The sequence below is a fragment of the Archocentrus centrarchus genome, chromosome 4 (assembly GCF_007364275.1).
Source record: "Archocentrus centrarchus isolate MPI-CPG fArcCen1 chromosome 4, fArcCen1, whole genome shotgun sequence".
NCBI lineage: Eukaryota > Metazoa > Chordata > Actinopteri > Cichliformes > Cichlidae > Archocentrus > Archocentrus centrarchus.
The window spans coordinates 20,027,005-20,052,825 of record NC_044349.1 but is presented as its reverse complement, the minus strand read 5'-3'; the positions used below and the strand labels follow the sequence as shown (position 1 = coordinate 20,052,825).

Genomic DNA, 25,821 nt, shown 5'->3' with positions numbered 1-25,821 from the left:
ATTAGAGGGAATAACAATAATCAAGAAATTAATGAAGAAGGAGCTAGAGGAAGGAAGGATTGGAGAGGGGGAAGTGGGTTGAGGGGTGGCATAGCTGGAGCCAACCCTGCTGTCTCAGCAGGCAGTGACCAATCATTAACACAAATGCGCGCGTGCCCCCACACATGCATGTGATTGTAAATGCATGTATGGCTTCTTACATGCACATGCGCCTTCTGTTCATGATCTAAATGTTGCATTAGGCAGCGTTGTTCGTGTATTTTAAAATACTAACCGTGGTCACACCCTCTCAGCAGCAGCAGTTTATAGCTGCTTTCATAAATTTCCGTTACAACACACACACACACACACACACAAAAGCAGTAATTCAAAGAGGAGGGCAGCAGGGAGTTTGCCAGCTTCAGCCTTGTTGCAGAGCTTATCTCCCTTCACTGAGCTGAAAAGCTCCTCATCCTCTGCTCTTGTTCTAAATGTGAAAGCAGCCTGAAGTTTGACAAGGTTCCCAACCACAGATCCCAGATCATTTTCTACTAAGCTTCTGCTCATTGTTTTGCATTAGAGCCACAGCGAGAAACCTGAAACTGGATTTGCGGCTCAGGGGAAGTGATATCTGCTCAGCCAAAAGTGCCCACTTGGGTGAAACTTGTAGAAAGCTTGTAATTTTGACACTGATTGCAAGCAATCGTTATTTGTTGGGAAATTTTGCTATTGTTACTCATCCTCTCCTCTCCTTTCATGACTCAGCTATCTCATTTATCATCACACTGCATTTAGACAGGCAGCACCCATCACCTGCCACACAACCTTTCTCTCCTGTGTGCTTCAGTGTGTCACACATCAGAAATGCATAGCATTTAGGGGTTTATTAAACTACACTGTTTTGCCGCCTCAGAACATGGCTGCAGTCAATCATTTGTCACTGCGATAGGCTCTCAATACTGACATGCACATGCAGTTGTATATCTAGATTCTAGTATGAATAATACAAGTGCGACATGTTCCTGACGGTGTTTATAAGCAGTTGGATGTCTGCTCATGGCTCTCTGTGCTGATAATGGGCTCTGTGCACTTGGAGACCCGGCTGCCTGCAGGTCTGTTGCAGCCTGTTATGCACTCAGCGACATGCTGACTAACTCAGATTTTCTACTCCCATATTTTATAGCTTGCTTTGTGTTTTCTCCTGCTCCTTTTTATATATGTGCTTAAAGCTGAAAAATACCCAATAAGGTTAGATACACAACCACGATCTGCATGAGCTAATTTATGTTTTCTTTTTTTGTCAAGATAGTGAAAACCCCCCAAACATTAGTAATATTTGTACAGTTTGCAGTATAATAGACTCCCACACAGCTCCCACACACCTCCTATCCATCAATGCACTGCTAATATAATTTAATTTAATTTGACTTCAGGTCAAGTGAAACCAACACAAACCACTCAGTTTACCACTTCTCGTTAATATTTTCTACCTTTAGTCTGTTTTAAATCATTGTGAGCAACTGAAGGCATCACTTTAGTATCTGATGTTAAGGTAGACTGGCTCATCACACGTTTGAAATTTCATAGATTGAATTATTGACTAATAATTTATATTTATTGAATCTGTCTTGAATCACAGCCCTGACTCGCTGTGATTCAAGACAGAAAAGCACAGCAGATCATTAATCTGATTTACAAATAAAACTGGGGTTTGTTTGCTGCCTTTAACAGTATGCACCAGCAGCTACAAAGCAGGGTCATCAGTCAGCTCTGTTTGGTTGTCACAGAGTCTCCTCTGGTCGGCTAGAATGTGCCGTGAGCGCCACAGAGTTGCCACCGGCCAGACTCCAATCTTTTTTCTCTTCCTCTGTCTTTCTCTCCCATTTGTTTTCCTCCAGACTGATACAATGGACAGACTGTCACTGTGCAATAACACGCTGTCACTCGAGGCTTCACACTTGACAGCTGTCCTTCCTCTAACAAGGACACTTTACAGCAGCATTTGAGAACTCAGTAGTCACAGGAAACCAGAGTTCATTTGGTCTGCTTGACACTTTTCACACATCATATTGCCCAGACTTTAAGCCATCTTTGCGGCACTCGTGCGGTTCATTTGTTAACTGTAGTTAAGGGTAAAATTATCGGGAGTATTTTTGGGATACAATTAGATCAGTTTCTTTATCCCAGTCTCACGTCCTCTGTGGGAAACACACTTAGACAGATCCCTGTGCTAAATGTGTGCTCTTTGTCATCCTCTCTTCCAATATCCCTCCTTCATCTCACCTTTCCTTCCTTCTGTTGCACTCACCCTTGCTTGTCTTCTTCTCTGTCTCTCCCCACCCACCATGTAGTGCTGGATTTTATAGCTGCACATAGCTAGTTAGTGCAAAGCTGGGGCTTTAGAGCTGGACCTTTTATAGGTTCTCACTGACACCTGGCAGTGATTATAGAGGTTGTTCTTACATGACTAGCCAAAGTGAGTGAGTCAGAGACACTGCAGACATCAGCTTGTCACTTTTCAAAATCCTCTCCAAGACAATTAAAATTTGTTAAATGTTGGTTTAGTAGCATCATAAATGAACAACAAAAAAACCCCATTAATATGTCATTAAAATTTGTTTTTTGAAGTGGACCCATCATGTTAATAACAGACTCCATATCTTTATTCTTGGAGCATATGTCCTGCGTGTCCAAAACACATCACCGATTTAAGATGCTGTTGCTGCCAGACGCTCCCTCATCTCCATTTCAACTTTTGTCGAAAGTGCGGAGGTAAAAGTGTTTGGTTTTTAAATTTTTCTAATAGGCCAAGTAAAACCAGAATTATAATAAATAATTACACTATGTTTTCCTGAATATTGTCGTCACATTTGATGTGTGTTTTGGTGCAGGAAGAAGCAGTAAAAATGGGATATTCAGTAGCAGAAAGTGCTTGCGAGCAAAAATCCCACACATCCCTTTTCTTATGAGTGTAAAAATGCACCACATCCACCAATCAAAAACTGGGCCTTGATCAAATCAGCAAACATGCACAAAACACCAACACAAGTCAGACACCAACTACGGAAAGAGAATGACAAATGGAACAACACTCTGTGAAACTCAGGAGAAGGACCTTCTTTCGAGGATGCCAATGTTCACATTTGGACTGGGAATACAGATGGTTTGAAAGAGGAGTAAGAGAGGCCATTTACATCCACAGTAAACAACCATCATTGAACAGAGGCGGTGGCTTGCAACAACAGCTGTCAGCCACCTAAAATGCACCCCCCCCCCGCTCACACCTTCAGGTGACCTCAATAGGTCTCATGATAGAGTGGAGCAAGGTGTCACAGTGGTTTTACCCCAAATCCCTGGTGGTAATAACCCACCCCTTTTTTCACACTTTGGCATAATGACACACATGATAGTGGGTCAACGACCAGGGGACAACACTACGGTTTAAATACCTGGGACTCTCCACCTTTTGGTTTTAGAGGTGAAACATCTTCAAAAAAAAAATTAAAGAAGTCCAATTTTCTTTTTTTTTTTTTTTCCAAGTTCTTGAGAATACCGTGACCTGGATGGCAGTGAAAGAGAGACAGCGTTCTGGAATTTGAGAGATCTGTGACGTTTTGCGTGTTTGAAGTGTATAGTTAGTGTGTGTATTGTGTTGTTGTAGATGCTGATTAATGGAAAACACTTAATTAATTACTGAAGCAGCTGAAAGCTAAAATTGGTGCATGATTACATTCTTTGTTAACAGAAGTCTGGGTGTAGCCACAGCACAGAGTATCCACTGCAATCTATACCCAAACCAATAAGTCAGCCATAGTCATTATTTAACTTCAGCTCCACTGTTTATGTAATGAGGTCTCTGCAGTAGCTATAAAAGTTAATAGTATTACATGTTATGGTGCTTCTTTGAAATACTTTCTCTAAAAGTGTTATTTTAATTCAGTTTTTATGATTTCTGTTAACTTTTAATAACTCGTGGCCTGTGTGCAAAAGCAGTTGGATACTGTATTCACAGAGAATATGGTTGTAGCACATGCATAAACAGTGTATTCTGAATTCTTGAATGAATAGGATGGAGTTTACAGTGAGATTCCCACAGTATGCTGGCCAGATCCTTCCTTTGCAGTCAGCTTCACCTGGTTTTGAACCACTTATGCACTTTTGCTGGTTACGTGGTTGCAGAATGTGGCTTGCAAACAGCTCTTTTCATTAAATCCTGGATAAATTATAGCACTTAAATGAGGCATTAACACTTGAGCTGGGCTAAACATTAGCAGCTGAGGCTTTGCCTGGGTATCTTCATACTCTGTTTGTTTTCACTGCAAATCTATAGACAAGTGGAGGCGGCATCGTTTTACACATGTTGAACATGACAACAGCCATTGATGTTTCCATTCTAGCAATCAGCTTTCCTCTCTATGTGTCTATGCTTGTTTAAAGATGGCTTTAGACCACCTCTTGGTAAATGACTAAAGTGTGTAAAAGACTTGGAGCATATATATCTACTGATGAGGTAAAACATGATGAACCCTGACTAAGATGTGCACTTGCCGCTAGAACCTACTGAGGCATGGACTCTGCAAGACCTCTGGCACTGCAGGAGAGCCTTTAAGTCCTGTCTTTCTAGTTGCAGTTTGCAGAGCATCAAACTTGCTCCACTACATGGTCAGAGAACCATTTGCTAGGTGTTTGAGGTGTGCCCCTCCTTTGGTAGATGCTCACCTTTGGTCAGTGGTGGCCTTTCTGTTTAAGAAAGGCTCCAAATCAGTGTCCTGTCAGTACCAAGCAGGTTTATGTCAGAGTGGCTCACATCTTGCCCATACCTCCTGCATCCAATATGTTCACAACCAAAGCAGAATGGGTTAAAGGTGGTCCCATAGAAAGCAGTCTCCAGTTCCTGATTACTTTATGGTCTTGACCATTAGTTTCAGATAATATTTAATAGAACATGAAGTCTGTTTTGTAAATGATGATCATTCTAAAAGTCAGAAAGGAGTCTTGTCTGGGGTACGCTCATTTGCTAACTACTTGGCCATCAGTCGTGCAGTGCAGCTTCATATTCAGATCCACCCGTCGCTGATTACATTCAGTTTTAAAACACCAGGACAGTGTGGGCAAAAATGCTCAGCTTGAGGACTCGTAATTGGGCTTCACTCGGAAATGGTTGGCTACACCCATCTTTTACACTGTCTGTGTTCACAGCAAGAACCAACCGTTTGCTTACCATCTAATATATCAAACTCGCCATTGTGTGCTGTTGACAGGTAATCGATGTCGCTCACTTAATCTCTGAGTGGTCATAATGCTTTGGCTGATCAGTGCAAATGATCCTTTTGAAGACACAGACACATGCACTCGCATGCATTAGTAATCTGGTCCTTGTGCTGTCACTGTTGCCAATAGTAATACTGCATTATAAATGAAAGCCATATGTCTTCTAGCGGTCAGCTTGACTGAGTGTCTCAACTCTTTGCCGTGCCTATACATGTTGCTTTAACAGAAATAAGAGGATTTAAGTATGTATGTTATTATTTTTTGGTCCTTCTGCAGAGTATAAATGTACTGTATTATTGATAAAGACAAAGAGTAGGGGTTTCACAACTTTGCCTGCTTCCAAAGGAGTGCATAGAGGTCAAAACTCTAGTTTATAGAACTAGAATGTTATTGCTACACCAATTCATTTTCATTTGTGGGTTTAATTACTGTTACCATAAATCAAGATATAAATAAAGAGACAGAGACATGGTATAGTACAATACTATGGCATCTTCAGTCATAAGATACAAATTAAAAATGGGCTATGCATCACAGGCTTTATGTTAATATTGCTCGGAAATGAAGAAAGTAGACTGCATGATACTCACTGTATTTGCTACAATGTCTCTGAGCTGCTGTTGAGTATTTCTGGGTATCCGTGTTACATTTTGTTTCTGGTGATTGGACAAACGTTCAGCGTTTTGTCATTTTTACCAGTTGTAAAGGAGCTGGACAGAAAAAACAACTTTGCTACAGTCCTGTTTTGGTCTTTGCACTTCCGTATTAGTTTACAAACTTTGCTGCGGCCTGCTTAAATACTTTGTTCCTTTCACATTGATTTCAGATTGGAAACAGTAAAGTGAAACTTGAACCAGCTATATCTTACATCACCATTGAGGTACTCAAATGTGAAAAGCTGCAGAAGTGGTTATGTAATTGTGTACTTGTTATTAGGAACCAGATAGATGAGATTCAGTGTTATGCAGGAGGTAAACACTCCACATGTCCTGCTTTGTTTTCCTGAGGCAGGTGTAAAAATGCACTTCAGAGGACTAATGGATGAGTAAAACAAAGGTCACATTTCTTTTAAAAACATGATTATATAAACATAACAGTAACAGTATAATATAAAAAGAAGCCGTATAATCCTCTTCCAGATAAAAGTTAGGACTAGTATTTGCTTTGATGCTTTAAGAGTTAATCTGAGAAACAAGTGTGGACTCGGTGCCTCCACTGGGATCCAATAACATGCTGGACTTCCTCCTGCCTTTTCTCTCCCCCTCTCATGTTAATTTGGACACATACATTATGTGCGTTCTCATACCGCTGCTTTAACCACGTCTTATATTAATTTGAATGATGATTTCACTCAGGAGGAAGTGAAACCACAGGTTTTATTTTTGACTCAGAAGTTTTTGGTAGAGTATGCTGAACAGATTCAGAGTTCTCTCTGTTTTACAGTGCCTTTTATTGTATGTATGTTATGCAAACCTTTGTTTAAATAACCAAATCAAGTTTGTAATCAGTCAAGTTCTGTTGACAGACACCCTAAAGCTGTTTACATTTTTCCATGGTTTGTTTGCTTTAAAACAACAATCATGATTGTAGTGTACTAAAGTCAGCAGAGTCAAATCTTTCAGAAATTTGATTTACATGATGCTTCTGCTGCCTTTTTTCACTCAGATGACGATGGGTCATCAGTGCTCATCCAGTCACATCCTGACATGCAAATTAGTTGTTTCACTGGACAGAGACTTGTCTAATAATGTGTTTTTAATCAAATCAAGTTAAAACGTCCAGCAAGCCTGCTGTTCAGCGTCAGTAGGTCAGCTGTGTTGGACCAAACGTGTCGAGCAATGAGTGAGTTTTTCTGATGTGCCTGCAGTCTATTAACATCCATATGGAAAGTCAACTGAGCCTGCATTAGGCTTGCTTCCTCTAGATGTACTTTAGAAATTCAGTGCACCTAATGGCCCTGTTGTTTTCCCTGAAATAGGAAATGCTGCTGGTGTCCCTCAAAGCCCACGAGATAAAGCTCGTTTCTGTCTTTTCTGCACATTTGAACCTTCATTTACTTATTGGGCAGATAAGGACAAACTGACTGAATTAAGCAGTTGCCTTCAGGTACCTCTCGGAGAAAATTCTAACCTGAGCAAAAGATAACAATTATTTGGTGGGGACTGCAGGGATTTTCTGTGACTCAAACCTTGACTTAAAGATATGTATTGCACAGTATGTACACAGCTGTTAAATCTTTTTTTGCCGTAGGCTGAGGTCTAGGTGTAAAAAAACAATCTGTAAATGCTTGTCTCTTTCTTTTCACTCTGGATTTTCTTTGTGCCAAAGGAGATCAGCACAAATGTTTAAGTACCAAACTCCATCGCATAAATTAAATAACTGCTGCTATATAGATACATAAAATATATTTAAATAAAAAAAAGGTTTTAAAACATCTGGTTTCCCCACTTCTGGCTGCCACATCAGGAGTACTGTAGTGTAAATTGTTTCTGTGTGCATGAAGCCACACTCGTTCCTTCCCTTTGTGATTAATCATCCAGTTTTTCTCCATAAAATCATTCATATTCCTCTAGAGTCATGGTGAGCTGATTCATGATTCATGATGTTCTTAGAGAACTGAAGTCCATGTTTTTCTGTTTAGTCACATACAAATTAACAGCTGACTCATTTCCCATGGTTTGCCATTAGCCCGGGTTGACCTTTGAGTAGGCAGGATATGCATGCATACCTACAACGTAGAAGCTGGAAAGATTAGAAGAAAGAGAGATGGAGACTTTCTCTGTCCAAACGGGCACAGAAACTGCAGGGAGAGAAGGAAGAAAGTGTGACATGTAAGAACAGTACCATGCTGGAAGCAAATCAGTGACGTCAGTGGTATGTGCCTTATCTACTGACTGTTCCACAACATTTCATCACATCTTTGATGTGACTTCACTCCTACATTACTGACATTTTCTTTGTTGCTGCTTCACGTTAAAAGCCATCCACTAGTGAAATAACTACCAGAAGGCTTTTGATGAGAGGCCCATTGACTGCTAATAATACAAGCTGGTTCCATACATGTAACTCTTTTCTTTGATTGAGTAGGTGTCTATTTAGAACTAGTAGGTGTGATAAAGAGAGACTGTTCTCCCCCAGAAAACAACTCTTCATGCTGTCAGTACAACCGAGTGTTATGTTTTAAAGTTAAGGAGTACGTGATTTATGTTAGACCTCAGTGCAGCATGCGATAACATTCATCATAATATTTTACTACAGAGATTAGAATACATTGTTGATATTAAAGGAAATGTGCTGCAGTGGTTTGAATCATATCTATTTGATAGACTCCAATTTGTTCTTGTAAATGGGGAGTCTTCTTCACACCTGGAGTCATGGAGTTCCACACAGTTCTGCTCTGGGATCAATGCTTTTTACATTCTACATGAGTGTGCATGGTTGTCTTGTCTCTCTGTGTTAGCCCTGCGACAGGCTGGTGTATCATGCCTCTCGCCCTATGGCAGCTGGGATAGGCTCCAGCCCCCCTGTGACCCTGAAAAGGATAAGTGGAAGAGGATGGATGGATGGATGCTTCCCTTAGGCATTATTATTAGAAAACACACTGCTATATTTTCATTGCTACGCTAATGATATGTAGCTATACGAAGCCAGATGATTCAAATCGATTAGTTAAGCTCCAGGCAGTCTGAAAGACAGCAACAACTTAAATTTTGCATATTATCATATTAGGATTATACCAAAATGGATTATCATCCATTAAATAAGCTCCAAAAAGTTTAAACATCACACAGAATTAAGAAGCAGTGGATGAGGTCTAGCTGACTGTGATCAGCTTCACCTGCCTGTGTAGGAATATCTGTCAGTCAACTTGGCCATTATTTAAAAAAAAAACCCTACTAAGAGTTTTTGAGAAGGGGGAAATGATCCCAAGAGGATCATTTTTTTTTTGTATCAGCCTGTAAACATGGTTTTTAATGCTGTAGTTTTAACCTGGGAATCCCCTTTGGAGCCAGTAAAGAACTGAAGTCATCTCTAGGACAACTTTTAAAGATCTCTCTTTAAAAGTTGTCCTAGAGATGTCCTGAACTCCAGTCTTCTAGTTGACAGGTTGACAGATGGATGTGTTTACAGCATCTCAATCCAGTTGAGGTGCTGTCCTAACAGAACTGGTTGTTGTGTTTTAAGTGGAAGCACTCCTACGTGAGTGTTTAGTTCAAGGTCTTGTTGTGTGAAGAATGGGGCTGTCATATCTCCTGTATAATTTGTAGCCTGCTAACCTTTCCACATCCATGAAAAATAGCATAAAATTAAAGAGTCTAAGATCAACTCACAATAAATATTAAGGCAAGGAACAGTAAGTATAAGCATGCATAGTGGACGTAATCAGACAATGGCTTATGAACCTAATACCTAACACAGTTGGAAAGCCAACCAATGACAGAGGTCTGGCTTTCTGAATAGTAGAAGAAGGGGAGTATTTTCTAGGTCCTTCTCTGGGGAATAATCTTTATCCCCACTGACAGCTGTCTGCTCTTCACTTGGTTAGGAACTGGAAATGAGACGGACGGTTTGAGGAAGATGATTTTGTCTTTAGAAAGGCAGATAATCTGAATTGGTTGAGGAAGTGAAATAGAAGTGTAATGAAAAGGATGTTTGGTAAGCAGAGATAATTTCACATTAAGGTCAAGCTAGATTCTAACCTACTTAACAGCACCAGAAACTTCTACAAGACTCTTCAGATGGGGTTGCGTAAATTGTTAATCACAGATAAATAGGCTATATTTACTCGCATATATTTATATATAGTCTAAAACTCTGGCCATCCTTTGGATTAGCCTTTGCAAATCCTATTTGCCCTCAGTGTAGGAAAAAAAGATGTAAAGAGAACAGAGGCAGTGTGTTACAGAATTCAGTTTAAAGGTGACACTGATACGGACACAGTGACGTCAGACTCACTGAGAGGAATCGAAGCTAGACAGAAGCAAAGGAATGAAAGAGGTTTAGAGAGAGAGTGCAAACCTCATTGAACAGAGCCACATATGAGCCAGCATCCTGACTCACTGGCCCAGTTTATCTCCTTATGCAACAGGCCACAGTCCATTCACCCTCTCTCATCACTTGCTTCCAGGAAGTGAGGGAGGTGGGGGGTGGTGAGGAGAATAAGGGGGTCCTGCTATATATAAGCTGGGAAAGAAAGAGGAAAGTGGGGAGAAAATAGATAAGGAAGTGGAAGTATAAAGGAGAGAGTTTTTTAGCCACACTGCAGGGCTTTGCCAGCATCACTGCATGGTTGCTAAGGGCACCAGCCATTTGTCGTCAAGTCTCTCTCACACTTCCATACAGGCTCAGTCTCTGTCATTTCTCTTCGGTATTTCTTCCATTTCCTTTTCTCCTTCTGTTTTAAAGCCCAGCCTCTTTCTTTAGCAGGGAGAAAAGGGACATAAAGAAAGTGAGATGAAAGCCAGTGATGCCTCGAGCTAGAGAGCGAGTTCAGCCAGAATCTGTCTGTCAGAGCGAGAGAGGAAGAGAGGGGGGGAGTTGTTGAATGGTCGTAGGTCCCAGCTGAGTGTAATTCAAGGCCCTGTCATTTATCCGATAGAGGACGAGTGGATTATCTCAGTGTCCTTGACCCACTAAACCACCGCTCTGTAGGCTGGCAAAGAAAACTGAAGGGCAGATGATAGAGTGGGTGGATAGGACCCAAAGAGATGGTGGGTTGGTGGCACACAGCGAGACAAGAATGGAAGCATTGGCAGACTGTTATATAATCTCAGAATCTGCATTTGAAAAAAAGATTTTTTTTTTCTGTGTGGTTTTGGTTGCTTAAAGGCCTTGACCAGAATATAGAGAGCCCACCTCTCCCAGAACTAGTCAGGAATGAAAACCATTGCATTGATTGGTATCCCCCCCCCCCAAAAAAAAACAGGAACTCAAGCTTTGTTGTAAATCTGTTAACAGCCAGTAAATGCTTCTGGGTCATGTCATTTTGTTGAGAGCGGCATCATCATGTGGCGCTAATAAATAGCCAGCGCAGAGGACTGCCTTGCTGTTTGCATGTTGCAACAAGTACTGAAATCTAAAACAACCCAGAAAGGCCAAAGTAATAGATCCATGACTTGAAGCATGTCTACAAAAACGCAGCTGTTTTATGGTTGTCACTGTAATCTTGTAGTGAACTGAACAATTCACGGGTAGGAATATCCCAGGAATATATACACTTGTTCATAGCTGATTGGCCAGCTTAGTTTACTGGATGATGTACCCACTGTTCTTCCTGAACAAAGCCATGTTTTGGCGTCCCAGTGAAAGGAGTCAGTGGGCAGCTTTCTTCCACATATTGTAACACACACACACACATACACTACCAGTCAAAAGTTTGGACACACACATTCATATGAATGGGAAGGCGTGTCCAAACTGTTGACTGGTGCTGTATAGGTGCTGGTCATAAAATTAGAATATCGTGAAAAAGTTGATTTATTTCAGTATTTCCATTCAAAAAGTGAAACTTGTATATTATATTCATTCATTACACACAGACTGATATATTTCAAATATTCATTTCTTTTAATTTTGATAATTATAACTGACAACTAATGAAAACCCCAAATTCAGTATCTCAGAAAATTAGAATATTACTAAAGACCAATACAAAAAAGGATTTTTAGAAATGTTGGCCAACCGAAAACTATGAACATGAAAAGTATGAGCATGTTCAGCACTTTTGCCTGCATTACTGCAGCAATGCGGCGTGGCATGGAGTCTGTGGCACTGCTCAGGTGTTATGAGAGCCCAGGTTGCTCTGATAGTGGCCTTCAGCTCTTCTGAATTGTTGGGTCTGGCGTATCGCATCTTCCTCTTCACAATAGCCCATAGATTTTCTATGGAGTTAAGGTCAGGCGAGTTTGCTGACCAATTAAGAACAGGTATGGTGTGCAGGTGCCAAGTCTTGTTGGAAAATTTAATGTGTCTTGACACAAGGACTGCGACAGCTGAAACCCATGTCTGCACACGTCTGTGCGTGGTGGTTCTTGAAGCACTGACTCCAGCTGCAGTCCACTCTTTGTGAATCTCCCCCACATTTTTGAATGGCTTTTGTTTGACAATCCTCTCCAGGGTGCAGTTATCACTATTGCTTGGACACTTTTTTCTACCATATCTTTTCCTTCCCTTCGCTTCTCTGTTAATGTGCTTGGACACAGAGCTCTGTGAACAGCCAGCCTCTTTAGCAATGACCTTTTGTGTCTTGCCCTCCTTGTGCAAGGTGTCAGAGGTCGTCTTTTGGACAACTGTCAAGTCAGCAGTCTTCCCCATGATTGTGTAGCCTACAGAACTAGACTTAGAGACCATTTAAAGGCCTTTGCAGGTGTTTGGAGTGTGATTAGAGTGTGGCACCAGGTTTTCACAATATTCTAATTTTCTGAGATACTGAATTTGGGGTTTTCATTAGTTGTCAGTTATAATCATCAAAATTAAAAGAAATAAACATTTGAAATATATCAGTCTGTGTGTAATGAATGAATATAATATACAAGTTTCACTTTCTGAATGGAAATACTGAAATAAATCAACTTTTTCGTGATATTCTAATTTTATGACCAGCACCTGTATATATAAATATGTAACTTACTCTGGAGACACTGATTGACTATGTACCACCCTGTGCTTTAGTTGTGATGTGTACTCTGTTATTTGTGGTAATCGCACTTGAGTGTGGACCAAAACAACTGCGCTGAGACCCATTGGAGGAGGTGGTCTCGATCCAAACGAACTCTTCATTCACTTCATTTACTGTGAGAATATGAAACGATCTCAAACCAACTCCGCTACCAGAGCACCAAAGATGTGCAGAGTACACAAACTGTAGTAACTAGCTGTAAAATGAACTGCGAACTTATTTTATTGCACAAAGAAACCAAACCACTGAGAAAAGGAACAAGCTTAAAAACCTTTAACTGATTTGGAGCAGAGTAAACAAGCTTCAGGAGTCAAAAGGCACGTATTTTAAAAGCATTTGGGTCTTCTTTTGGACTTCTTCTGTATATAGTCTTAGCTACTGTCAGTATTTTGAAGCACTACATTTGTCTTCTCTTCTCAGCCCAAACAAGGCGATTGTCACAGAATAGCAGAAGTAAAGAAAAGGACTTAAGTCCATAGACTGTATACAACCAATGGACTTAAGCAAAGACTGGTTAGTGTCCTGTAGTGAAGGCTCAGTCTGAGTGTGGCGCAGTTATGACTGTGAAACAGAGGGACACTGCACAGCCATTGGGTAGCTACTTGTCAATTACACGGTAATGAATTTTTGACTCTAGTTGTGACCAAAATTAATAAAATGACCATGAAATTATATTTAATGAAAATTAAAAGGACAGAGTTAACCCAAAAACTCATAATGAAAATGATTACTAAATCACTGGGACCTTGTGTGGGAGCACTTCCACACAAGGTCTACTTTTCAGACCCAAAAGCTGGGTCTGTCTTCTATATACAGTCTATGCTCATGTTACACACCGATGTAACCTATGGCAACTTGTTCTGTACAGCAGAACTACCTCATATTTCCTGTCACCACGTACTTGGCTGTGGCAAACCACTTTGGTTGTATGAACTTGTTGTCGTATAAACATAGCGACAGAAATACTGCGGATGACTCAAAAAAGATGTCATGGATGTGGTGTGTCTATAGTGTAGTGAGAGCAAAACAGCCAGCAGAGCATTACAGAGGTAAATATAACAGATAGGATGCAGATTTTCTTTTTTTTTTCAGCTTTATTTGGACATGGACCAGGAATACGGGTGATTAACAAGTGAGATATAAGCTGCAGAGGCAGTGCTGGTATTTGCTGCAATCTGTAGTAACCTCTACTGTATTTCAGCCATTGTGACTGTGCGTAGGCTTATTATTATTATTTTTTGAGTGCATTGAGGGGGGTGATGTGTCATAAGACTGGGGGGTATGCTGTGTGCTGACAGCTGGCTTCTATAAATAAATGTCGCAGGCAGGGGGGAGACCAGGGTAGTGAGAGAGAGCTGGAAAGAGCAAGAAATAAAGAGGACTGAAGGGGAGAGGGCGGGGGGGTTTGAAGGGAGGTAACGGATGGGAGGGCTGATGGAGAGGGGCTGATAGAGTACTGAGAGACTTGAAAGTATGCGGATAGTGTCATGACTTACTGAACATGCACCACGTCACCTCTATCTCACCCAGTCAGCAGCTGGCTGAGCTGGGGATTACCCCCCCCCCCCCCCCCCCCCACGTGCTGCCTGTTTTTCTCTACGTGTGTCACGACTGCATACCACAAAGTCTGCTGCTGCCTTATTTTATCTCACATCTCTGTTGCCCCGTCAGCTTCCTTCCCTGTCTTTTGACTCATGCGCATGATGCAGAGGGTAGCAAAACCAGAAAACAGAGAAAGACAAAAAGGAAAGACAGATGGCAGAGAATGAAAGGCAAAAATGCAAACCACAGGATTAAAACAAAAAAAAGGAGTGAAATGTTGGGTCAGAAACAGCAGGTAAAAAGACAGGATACAGCTCCAGTGTCACATTTTTGGAACTGAAGCTGTTTCTAATCCGTAGCAACGCTCACTCCATTAATTTGTCATGCATGTAAAGGGATCACTGAGTCCTGTCGGATCATATCCTGTAGGATATGATCCGACTAGCAGCTTGGGAGCAACTGATTGAGATGCACTGTATCGCTGACACAGGGAACGTTCACTTTGCTGCCTCCTGTTACCGTTTCATTGCTTTCCAGTGAGTGTGCATGTCATTTTGTATACGCGGCGCTGAGCTGGCTTTGGTTTCCTGTCTTGGCGCAGCTATGCAACACTGAACACCTGCCTGTCTTGTTGCATGTCTAGTTAATGTACCTGTTGCACTACTTTACCTAGGTGCTCTGCCTCTGTACGCATCTCTGTATATTGGATCACAGTGCCACAAATTACTGCCTTTATAAAAAAGTGAATGCTTAAAAATAATTTGTAACAAAGAGACCACATGAAGTAAAACAGAGGCAAGTGGTGGTAGTTAGATTAGGGGAGGGCAAGGAAGAAGATAACACAGGTCCACAAGTGAGTGGGTGGGTGGAGTTATGTTATCCGCCTACATGGCTTTGTCTGATAATGAGCCTACTCATCGACTTCCTCTATTTCAGCTTGAATAACAAACCATGAGCAGACTTGTGAAAGAGGCATTTCTGTAGGCAGACGGTCATATGCCGCTGTGGTACTGCAGTTTGCTGACACTGTTGTGGGTGCACACGGGTGTCATGGTAGCACCAACACACAGATATAAAGGGACTGAGCGCGTCTGTTTATGAGTTAAATCTTTTCAGGTGTAGGTAAACATTGCTGCCTAAAAAGGACATTTTGGATTTCTGCAATCTGACATCTGAACGTCAGACTGACGCTGTCAGTAAGACTGGCAGCTGACCAACGGTGAATCACTGAACATTTTATATCAGCATCTCCATATAAACCACTATATAAATGAACAGAGGCTGTTCTGAAGCTCAGATGTGCTTTATAGAGCGGAGGATGCTGTTCTACAAACTGTTGGACCTGTTTTATTGAATGAAAAACATTTTGAGCTTTGCGCATGTTAGTGTCAAAGTTTTTGTTTATTTTTTTAGTGTTTGTTCAGTTGTTTGTACCTTGGGTCAATTCCCAAATCGCTGCACTCAGTTGCCAAAATATTAGGAACAAATAACTGAGTATATGATTCAACAGCCCTGCTATAAATTGTCTTTATTAAAGATTACAATATTGAGTTTTGAGTGTAAATAAACCAAAAACTACCATTCTAAACTTCATGATTGTGTGTGAGGCTGGCTGCTTTAGTTTTGGCTGGCTAATAAACTGAAACTCGGGAAAAGAAGTGATTCATTAAAAAGAAGCAAAGACAACTAAATGACTTCATCAGCTCTGCAGCCTCTGAGTGTATCAACAGACTGAACAATGCGTATAGTCAGTTGTTTGCTTTAGCAAACTTATTGCATATACAACATAAAAAAAAAAAGCCATTTAAGTGAATCAGTTGTTTCCAAAGAACTCAACAGCAGCCTAGAAACAGCTAATTTAATTCTTCCTCTTCTCTGTCTGACTGCGTGTTTTTTCTCTCTCTGCTCTGTTTCTGCAGCCTCTAGGTCAGTGGTGTAGGCTGCTCCCCAAAGATGCTGCCAAGATGCCAGAGAGCGCGTGGAAGCTGGTCTTCTATACCATGTCCTGGTCCTACAGCACCTACCTGCTCTTCTTCACCTCCTACTCCTATTTCCATGACCCGCCTTCTGTCTTTTACAGTACGAAACACAACAGTGAACACACAATGCTGTGCACACGTACCACTTCTTCTGCAGTATGCGTTAACCGAATCCTCAACTCATCATCACTAAAGATGTTGCAAAAGCTGATGTGATCTTCAAATAGCATATTGTATAAATGCTGTCCTTTCAGTACTTTAACTTACCCAGATTCATACCTAACCTGTCTGGGTAGCTAAGAAGCTGAAGCCATTTTAATCTAATGAAACAGCAGGAAGCACAGCCTAATCCTGTGGAGACACTGCAGGGGGTAAAATGCCACCTTGAGTCCTCAAATAGGCGGCTATTTATAGCCGCGCATGCAGGATGTCGAGCCTGCTGGTTCATTCTGGTATATTCTTAGCGTTTAATTAATCATTGTTTCAGGTTCTTTATGACTTTATGTAGTTTTTTTTTATGCAAAAAAAACCCCCAAAAACATTTTTATTCACTCAGTTCAGTCCAGTATTAGTAGAAAAAGCAGGAGGTTGTGTCATTGGTTAATATTTTATTTATATTTTCTGAGTTCTGCCCCACCATTTACAATGAATCATCTGCAGAACTGTACTTCGTGGAGAACAGTTTCGTGGTAGGGAACTCGTGCGATGCTTATCACTGCATTGCTAATAGAGGATAGATGCACACTGGGGATTTCATATATATCCAGTGGTGCCTTTCATAATGTCTCAGCCTCTTCCGTCAGACACAGAGTTGTCAAGGCTCCTGCGTGGAGCTCACAAAGGCTAGTTGACAGCGCCAGGTTCCTGTTTAATCGCTGCTTCACCTTTAATAGCTGTCAGCCTAAGATGTGTGCAGAAGCTTTATTCCACTGTAAGGGTGGACTGTTAGTGATGGAGGGAGGAAGGGAAGGAGAGATGCAGCTACTGGGAGAATTTAGGAAATTAGTTGAAATCAAAGTGCAGTGACGGGACCGAAGAGAGGGGGGGGGGGGGGGGGGGGGGGGTATCAGTGTCCTGACGAAAAGAGATGAGAAAAGCTTTGGTCTCCAGTAGAGACAAAAAAAAAAAAGCGGCTCCAGTTCCCATGCCTCCCCCTTGGCAGCTTTTCTGTTGCGATCCATCTAGCAGCCCTCCTCTCAATGTTTAATGATGGAAGGTCCAATCAATAAACATTACACAAGGACCTAACGTAACCCCATCTCACTGGAGACAAACCTTACTCAAACACTGGAGGAGAAAGTTTCCATCCAACATCTGATAGGTTTCAGCGAAATGAGCCAGGCTACATGCATTTAGCCCATTTCTCACAGTGCTTTAAAAAAACCCTCTTTAATGCTCTTGAGAATAAACCTGATCGCTCCAGCTTCCTCTCCCCAACTACCCCAGCTGACCCTTCTGGTATCCCCCTGGAAGTTACTGTCTGTGGTTCACTATCTGGTGATCATTTGTACAAATATTAATGTTCATTAAGTGGGCATCCACGTCATTCACCTTAAAAATAATAAATGAGCTCCTATTAACAAAAGCCCGCACAGTTATCTTTTCTATGAAATTTGCTACATAGTGTTTCACTGGCTGAGTCATTCTTCATTTACCGGTTTTTAAATGTATCTCAGCTCTAGATCTCACAGCAAAAACTGATCTGACAGATACTGTCTGCCTGTCCTTGGCTAAAAACGGGTAACAGAGCATTAAATCACATTTTGGCAGAGACAAACAAGTGCCTCCATCACTCGAGCCCGCACTGATAAGCTGTGAGCCTGAAGTAGAAGGGGCTGCTGGCATGCCTCTCTCCCACCCCAGTGATCATCATAATGCAGTCGCCTCTTTACTTTTTATCTTGTGAGAAATTGTGCAAGACCTTCAATTGAAAACAAGAAACTGGGTTTGTGAGAAGAAAGATACGTATTGATATCATCTTCCATATGAGAAAGCTTGAGGTATTGATGTATGAATGTGAACGTGTGGTTTGCAATCTAAAGCACTTAGTGTTCAGTAAGACTAGAAAAACCACTATTTATTGATTGTCCAGTGTGTCATGTTGCTGCCCCCTATAGACATAATGTCTTTATTATTTTTGGATGTTTTGTTAAATAAGCCATGGGTGCAACAAACTTTAAATTGCCTTCTTATACACGTTGCAAAAGAAATCCTATCTTTCCCTGCAGACTGGAAGAGTGGTATGTCAGTGCCTACAGACATCGCCATAGCCTACCTGATCCAGGGCAGCTTTTATGGCCACTCCATTTATGCTACAATCTACATGGATGCATGGAGGAAGGACTCTGCTGTCATGGTGGTGCACCACATCATCACGCTGGCGCTCATTAGCTTCTCCTACGCCTTCAGGTACTGTTTTTTTTTTGTTGTCTGGTTTTAATCTGCGCTTCCCAGTGCGTGCTTGTCACATAAAGAAACACATATAAGCTTATTTCTTAACACATGAGCGTGAAATCTTAATACAGGGATTATTGTATTGTTTTGGTTTGTTGATTGAAACACGAGTATTTTTAAGTTTTGTTTTTTTTTTGCCTGGAAAGCAAAGGATGTTGGCTGTGTTTGGCAAGAGTTTAGCAAAAACTGGAGCAGATACAGTGGTCCACTTCCTTTCCTTTAATTAAGTGAAATGCAGATTAATAGAAAAAAGACTGCATACTCAGGTGCTGAGACAGAACAGTACCTTTGTAATAAATGTTTATAATTTGTCATTGTATTGACTTCAATATCTATCAGGCTCCACATACTGTAGTCTGTGCTCCCTTCCATTCAGATACCACAACATAGGGATTCTGGTGTTATTCCTGCATGACATCAGTGACATCCAGCTGGAGTTCACCAAGCTCAACGTGTACCTGAAGTCCAGAGGAGGAGGCTATTACCTACTAAACGACGTGCTGTCCAACTTGAGCTCCGTCAGCTTCAGCATAACTTGGTGAGAGATTTAACAGACACTCTGCTCAGCATTTGGCTCATTTTCCTGTCTCTCCTCAGCTCCATTTGTTCTCCGTCACAGTCAAGTGCTTTGTAGTCTTGACGGCTTTATAATTATTCTGTCTCGAAGACGCTGAAGATGAGCAGATATGTAAAAAATCGTGTTCCCGTCTTCGTCTCCCCCAGGTTCTGGTTCCGTCTTTACTGGTTCCCCCTCAAAGTCATGTATGCCACATGTGTGTCCAGCCTCCAGTCTGTCCCCAGCATCCCCTTCTACTTCTTCTTCAATGCGCTTCTCTTCGCACTGCTTCTCATGAACATCTACTGGTTCTTGGTGAGGATGTACAGTTTTTCATTTTAATATTTTTATTCAAACGCTGAAAGATTATGTCTTTCATTTCCATACACCCCCATCTGATTTTTATTCATCTTTTTTTTTTTAAATATTTCCTGTTTTCCTCCTCCCCTGTCTTGTGCAGTTCATTGTGATTTTTGTAGTGAAGTTGCTGAAAGTAAAGGAGGTGAACGATGTTAGAGAGTACGAGGACGAGGACAGCAGTAAGGATCCTCGGGCAGAAAACAGCGATGATGATGGTGGACATTACAACTCTGCCCAGGGGTGAGCAGAACCTTCAGCTTGTTTACTTTGACAACACAGGTCACTGTGGAAAAACTAAACCGGTCGACCGAATGCAGCTCTTATTTTAGCAATGGCCAGTTTGGCAGGAAACCAGAGCAGCTGTGCTGATGTTCAGTTGTAGAATTTCCACATTAATAATAAATGATTACATCTAAAACATTAGATTGTTAACTGGCCTGTTTCAGTGCAAGAGTTTTAAATTGTCTCTGCCTAAGGCTACAAGAAAGACATCCAGGCTTTACCAAAATACACATTTAATGAAGAAACACATTTATTTAGCCGTGGATTATGTTCATGTTGAGTATACCAAACAAACAAAACCAACAGTCTAAAGCTCTTTGAGTCTGTACTTTGTGCTTTGAGCTAAATGCTTCATCTGTGAGAGACTGAATCATCAATGACAGCATGAGTAGGATACAGACAGCAGAGGGAGAAAGCTCTACAACATCTACCCACCGGGCAAACCTGGCAATAAGAGTGAACATGCCTCAGAAAGATGAGCTCATATTCACAAAGCTAAGGCCTGGACACTGCAGACTAGTGAGTGGATTGGTGCTTGTGGTGAAGCTCAGTGGATTCCTGGAACCTGTACAGCATTTCCTGTGGGTTCCCAGCACTATGGAAGGAGAATTTGGCAAACTGGACATTTAACAGATTTCCCTTTAAAATGCTGCGTGATGGGAAACTACAAACACTGAACACTACCTGCTTGCAGCACTGATACACAACACCAGTGGGAGGCAGCAACATGAGCATTTTGGCTGTTGACAGAGAAACTGAGGGCACGGCATCCTCAAACAGTAGTGACTTGTCATTCCCAAGGTAGCCATGCCCTAAAGCATTCCCGGCTATTCTACTTAAGTAAGAACAAAAAATAATTTTATTCTAAATAAGACTTAAAACTAAAGACTGAGACTACAAACTCAACAGAAAAGTGTTTACAAAGGTCATAAATTATGTAGAACGTAGGATTTTTGCAGGTCGGGGGGGGGGGGTTGCTCCCTGCTGGCCATTAGAAAGATTGCCATATTGGCTTTACTTTGCACACCTGAAAGCTACGTCCATCTTATATATACAGTCATGTGAAAAAGAAAACACTAATTACACCCTTACTGCTTCCATAGGAATTAAGAAGGTAAGTAGCAGCCAGGTGCTGCTAATTAAATGCACTTGATTAATTAATCATCAGCAGGTGTGAGCACCTCTATAAAAAACCCCAAGAGCTCCATGTCAGACTCCACAGACCCCATTTAACACGTTAAATGTTAAAGTTCATGGCAGGTATGGGTTGTTTGGAAGGGTTTCCAGGAGAAAGCGTCTTCTCCCTAAAAAGAACATGGCAGTGCAACTTTGATTTGCAAAGTTGCATCTGATCAAACCACAAGACTTGTGGAACAGTGTGCTGTCGACAGATGAGACCAAGTATTCTAGAGTTAAATGCGAGGCCGTCTTACTGTCTGCTGAAGCTCAGCTGAAACTGGGTTATGCAACAGGCCAATGATCCCAAGCACAGCAGCAAATCCAAGCAGAGTGTCTGAAAAAGAAAAGAATCAATGTGCTGCCCAATGATGTGAGAGACTCAAAGTCATACAGAGAATGATTAATTCAAAAGCTAATTCTGTGAGCTACTGAATCATAGGATGTGCAGTACTTAGGTTTTCACAGTCATGTGACTAGTTAGTCTTTTAGTTAGTCTGTGACTAAGACAATTTAGTGCACTTTCACAACTTCCGCTAGCAAAGAAAGTGAATCAAATAATATGGAGATTCACACGTTGTTTCTCTGTTGATCTTGTGTGTTTTGTAATACACTAATCTCTATTTGCAAGAGTGAGCTTTAAACAAGAAAATGCTGACAAAAAGCAAAATGCATCTCTGCACTTTTACCTGGGTTTACAGAGTCCTGTCTTTATCTGAGGGGCTGCCTTTAGCCTCAGCCATGTGCATACCTGCCGTCTGCTGCCGTTTATCATGGCAGCCTTTGACCACTGCGGCTCTGAAACTGACCTAGTTGTGATGTGACCCACAGATCTGATAACGCAGGTAGGCTGAGTTATCAGATCTTTGCTCCTGTCCTGAGTTTGTGTAAGGCAGGTGGGATAGAAACTACACAGAGATGCTGTTTTGTCCTTATCTGCCTGGCCTTGAACACTTCTGATATCCTCTGTGCCTGCTGATCACCTCAGCTGACAAGCCTTTTCACTGCTTTGCTTGAAACTCTTTCTCTCTCTCTCTCTCTCCTATCTCCCTTCCTTTGCAGGAAACATGTGCAGAACGGGATCAAGAAGGAGAAGCATTTATAACAGGCTCTCCGTCGCCACCACCTGGCACTAGACTGCGAGTAGAAGACACAGACGCCCTCCTTCAAAATCTAGTATGTCCTCAAGGAAGAGCATCGTTAAAAGAAAGGGAAGGGAAATATCAAATTAGGGTCTGATGACTTTTTATTCTCTGTATTTGTTTTTAGAATATTTCAAATCATCGCTTTCATTCGATTTCCAGTTTTGTTTAATTGGAGCACTGTGAATGTTATTTCAGCTGACTTTTTGTCGTACTCATGTTAACTTTACATTTGATAGATTCAGTAGAAACAAACAGTTTGAATGCGAGCTGGACTGCGATTGTCATGTACAGTTGCATAGGATGTTCGGCTCTTTATGTCACCCTGAACAGCATCGCAGCACCCAGGCAAGGAAAGGTTTAGGCCTGTAATGGCTCTGCAGACATTTAGATCTTTAGTAATTCCTAATTAATCTTTTCCTCCTTTTCACACCTCCGTCCATCCTCTCTGGCTTAAGATATGAGGAGAAAAGGGGGGAAAAAAACAAACATGACCTGGTGGTGTAGGAAAGCTTGCCTGGCATATTGTGGCTGCTTCAACACATGTATTGATTTTCATATCGTGGCACAAGTCAGTGGCTGCAACCAGACATTTCTAGCCTCCTGCTTTCAGTTAGCTTTAATTAAAAAGCCAGGCTGTGTTTGTTTCTCTTGTATTGACCATCAGCAGGCATTAGGAATATCCTCATGTCATTCCTGTATGGAAAGTTGTTTTTTTGTTTTTTGCCTCAGTATGTGTCACAAAGCATCTGTCGCTGCACTGACATGAAGGCATGCAAGCTGATTGCTGGTTTAATGACAGCAAATAGCAAGAATTGATTGACTGGGTTTCAGTATCAAAAGATGTGGATTTGATTTTAATTCATAACCAATTTACAGGTGGTGGCGGCCGATTGTGCAAAAAAAAAAAAAAAAAAAAAGAAACCCCAACAAAAACAAAGAGATGGAACGATAGCTGCAAACTTGCGTAAAGATAAAAATCAGAATGACTAAAAAAACCCCATTATGTATGCGCATATTAATGCATTCAGGAATGCATGGCACTGGAATGAGTTTGGAAATGCTATGAAATTATCAAAACTGCTATAGCTATGTAATCATGAAATCTTTACTAAATCATCCTAAAATGGATCTTTTTTTGAAGCGGCAGTGACCACCGAACACAAAAAAAATAACAAAAAGATCCAAAAATGTTTCCACATGTGAAACCAGTGTAAGGGAAGATTTTTAAAAGAAATTTTTTTTTTTTTAATCTAATTTGTAAATTGAGTGTGCTAACTTGAACTCGAGTGAAAGGGAGCCATTTCATCAGTTTTTCCCTCGACCTTCCCGATTTACTTTACAGTGTGTTTTGATGGAAGCTGCTATAGAAAATAAGGGATATTTCTGTTCTACCTTCTCGATCAAATTCGAGCTCTTGTTTCGATGAACAGCATGCTTGCGCTGCTGGAGCAGGCCGCGGATGTCGTCTGCTTTGTCTGTCTTCCACACTCCCCGGATCATGTTTAGGGGGTGTTAAAGCTTTTTTTTTTTTTTAAACCTGTTAGTGCAGTAGTTCAGATTATCTATGTTGATTTATATTAAATTGCTGCTGTTATTTTCCTGAGAGCACTGTTTGAATTCCAGATGTGTCGTTGTTTTTCTGATGTGTATGAGTCTGTGATAGCCTGCCCAGATGAGATATTTTCAGGGACCAGGGTGGAAGTTGTTTTTGTCCGCCTACATGGCAAACGTCTGGATCCGACCTCTTCTATTCAATCTGAATGCTGACTCGCACTCATTTTACTGTAGTCATTAAACATCTGTACTGTAAGTGACATGGTTTATCCAACATGTTGCTGCCCCATCCTGTTTCAGGTGTGAGGCTAGATAATCGATATTCTGCTGATGGTTTGTTATATGGATGGAACATCTGACCTCAGAATGAACTCTGCAGTAAACCCACAAAGACCCGTGACCTGGATCAGGTGTGACTCATCCCCTAAAGTCTGACAAACTACTCTCAACAGGTCCCTCCCACCGTGCTGTACAACAAAGTGGTGCAATGTCTGGCTGAGTAACTAACTACACCTGGGGTGGGCAATATGATTATGCACAACACTAGACAGTATGCGTATGCTAAACTGCTCCCATCTTGGTTACTGTCATTCAAAATCTCTGTGAATATTCTGCTTTTATGGGCATGTAAAATTTCATGTAAAATAAAAGTTTGAACACCATGAGTTCACTTAATCTTCAGAAAATAATGACATATAAATTATCTGTACCACAACGGGAGATTTCACCCATATTGCCCACCCCCGATTGTTCACGCAGAGTTGACTAAACCATCCTGTCTACATTTTTATAGATTTGGCTGATTTTTACCTGTTGGGATACAACAGTGGCTTACAACTTAGGCCATCTTTGGTTGAAGTCGTCTGAAACGTGCTGCTCACGAAGCCCAGTTCAGTCAGACTTCCCTTTACAAAATGATCTGAATGTACAAAATTGACCTCGTCACTCTCCATCAGCGTAGACTAAGAAAATCAGGGAGTGATGCTAGAAAAGTGTTTATAAATGCACCAGTAAACCAGCACAACCAACAGGACCATGATATTACAAGTAGTCTGCTGGAGGCTCTCACCTCATTACTCCCCATTCCCATATATTTAAAGATATATATATATTTTTAAAGAAAGGCAGCGATAATAAATTAATTAAAGCGAGCACTGACAGGATCACTTGTTGCAAAAGCTGGAAAGGGTTTGTTGGACTGAAAAGAGGAGGTTCCTGTATGCATATACCAGCTAAATCAGCACAGAAAGCATTGGGGAGGAGCATCATAACTGACAGGGCTGCCCTACTGATGAGGCTGCAGTGGGTTTGTTGTTCAGGTAAGTTGGAGTGTCATTTTCTGCAGACTCATCAGTATAAGAGCATCTTTGAAAAGGGCACCTTATTGCAAAGGCTGCAGTAGACTATTATATATTGATGTTGGCACCTCAGCTTAGTCCTCTCCCACTACAGAAGAATTTTTGAAAAATTTAATATTTATAAACAAAGAATGTGACATTCATTCAATTTCGGGTTACCTCAAAATTTTGACTTATTTGACTTATTGACTTATTGATGGGAATAAATCAATCAATCAGTGGAAACATTTTCATTAAATGTGCCAAAATGTCCACCCAAACTGATGAGGCGAGTGTTTGTGGGAGCTGGTTCTGAGTGAAGAGAGCTGACAGTGTGAGAAGGCCAAAAGAAGCCCTGCAGGTATTTCTTCTTGCACTGTAATTTATTAGTATTATTTTTATTGAAGGATGAGTAACTAAATCTCTTAATTTAAAATGTGTTTTTTGGACCATTGATGCATAATGTAAGATGTACAAATTACCCCGTGTTTTTCAACTGAACTAAATC

At 41.1% G+C, this 25,821-nt stretch overlaps 1 protein-coding gene across 1 annotated transcript in view; it reads left to right on the top strand.

The window, feature by feature from the left end:
- The window catches only part of cers1 (ceramide synthase 1), a 32,332-nt gene extending 7,240 nt beyond the window's left edge, over positions 1 to 25,092 (top strand). Inside the window, exons 2-7 of the mRNA XM_030728036.1 lie at positions 16,390 to 16,549; positions 18,678 to 18,858; positions 19,280 to 19,441; positions 19,627 to 19,774; positions 19,920 to 20,059; positions 22,340 to 25,092. Coding sequence (XP_030583896.1) covers positions 16,390 to 16,549; positions 18,678 to 18,858; positions 19,280 to 19,441; positions 19,627 to 19,774; positions 19,920 to 20,059; positions 22,340 to 22,382 — 834 coding nt within the window. The 3' untranslated portion in view covers positions 22,383 to 25,092. The remainder of the gene's footprint in view (positions 1 to 16,389; positions 16,550 to 18,677; positions 18,859 to 19,279; positions 19,442 to 19,626; positions 19,775 to 19,919; positions 20,060 to 22,339) is intronic.
- The last annotated feature ends 729 nt before the right edge of the window (positions 25,093 to 25,821 follow it).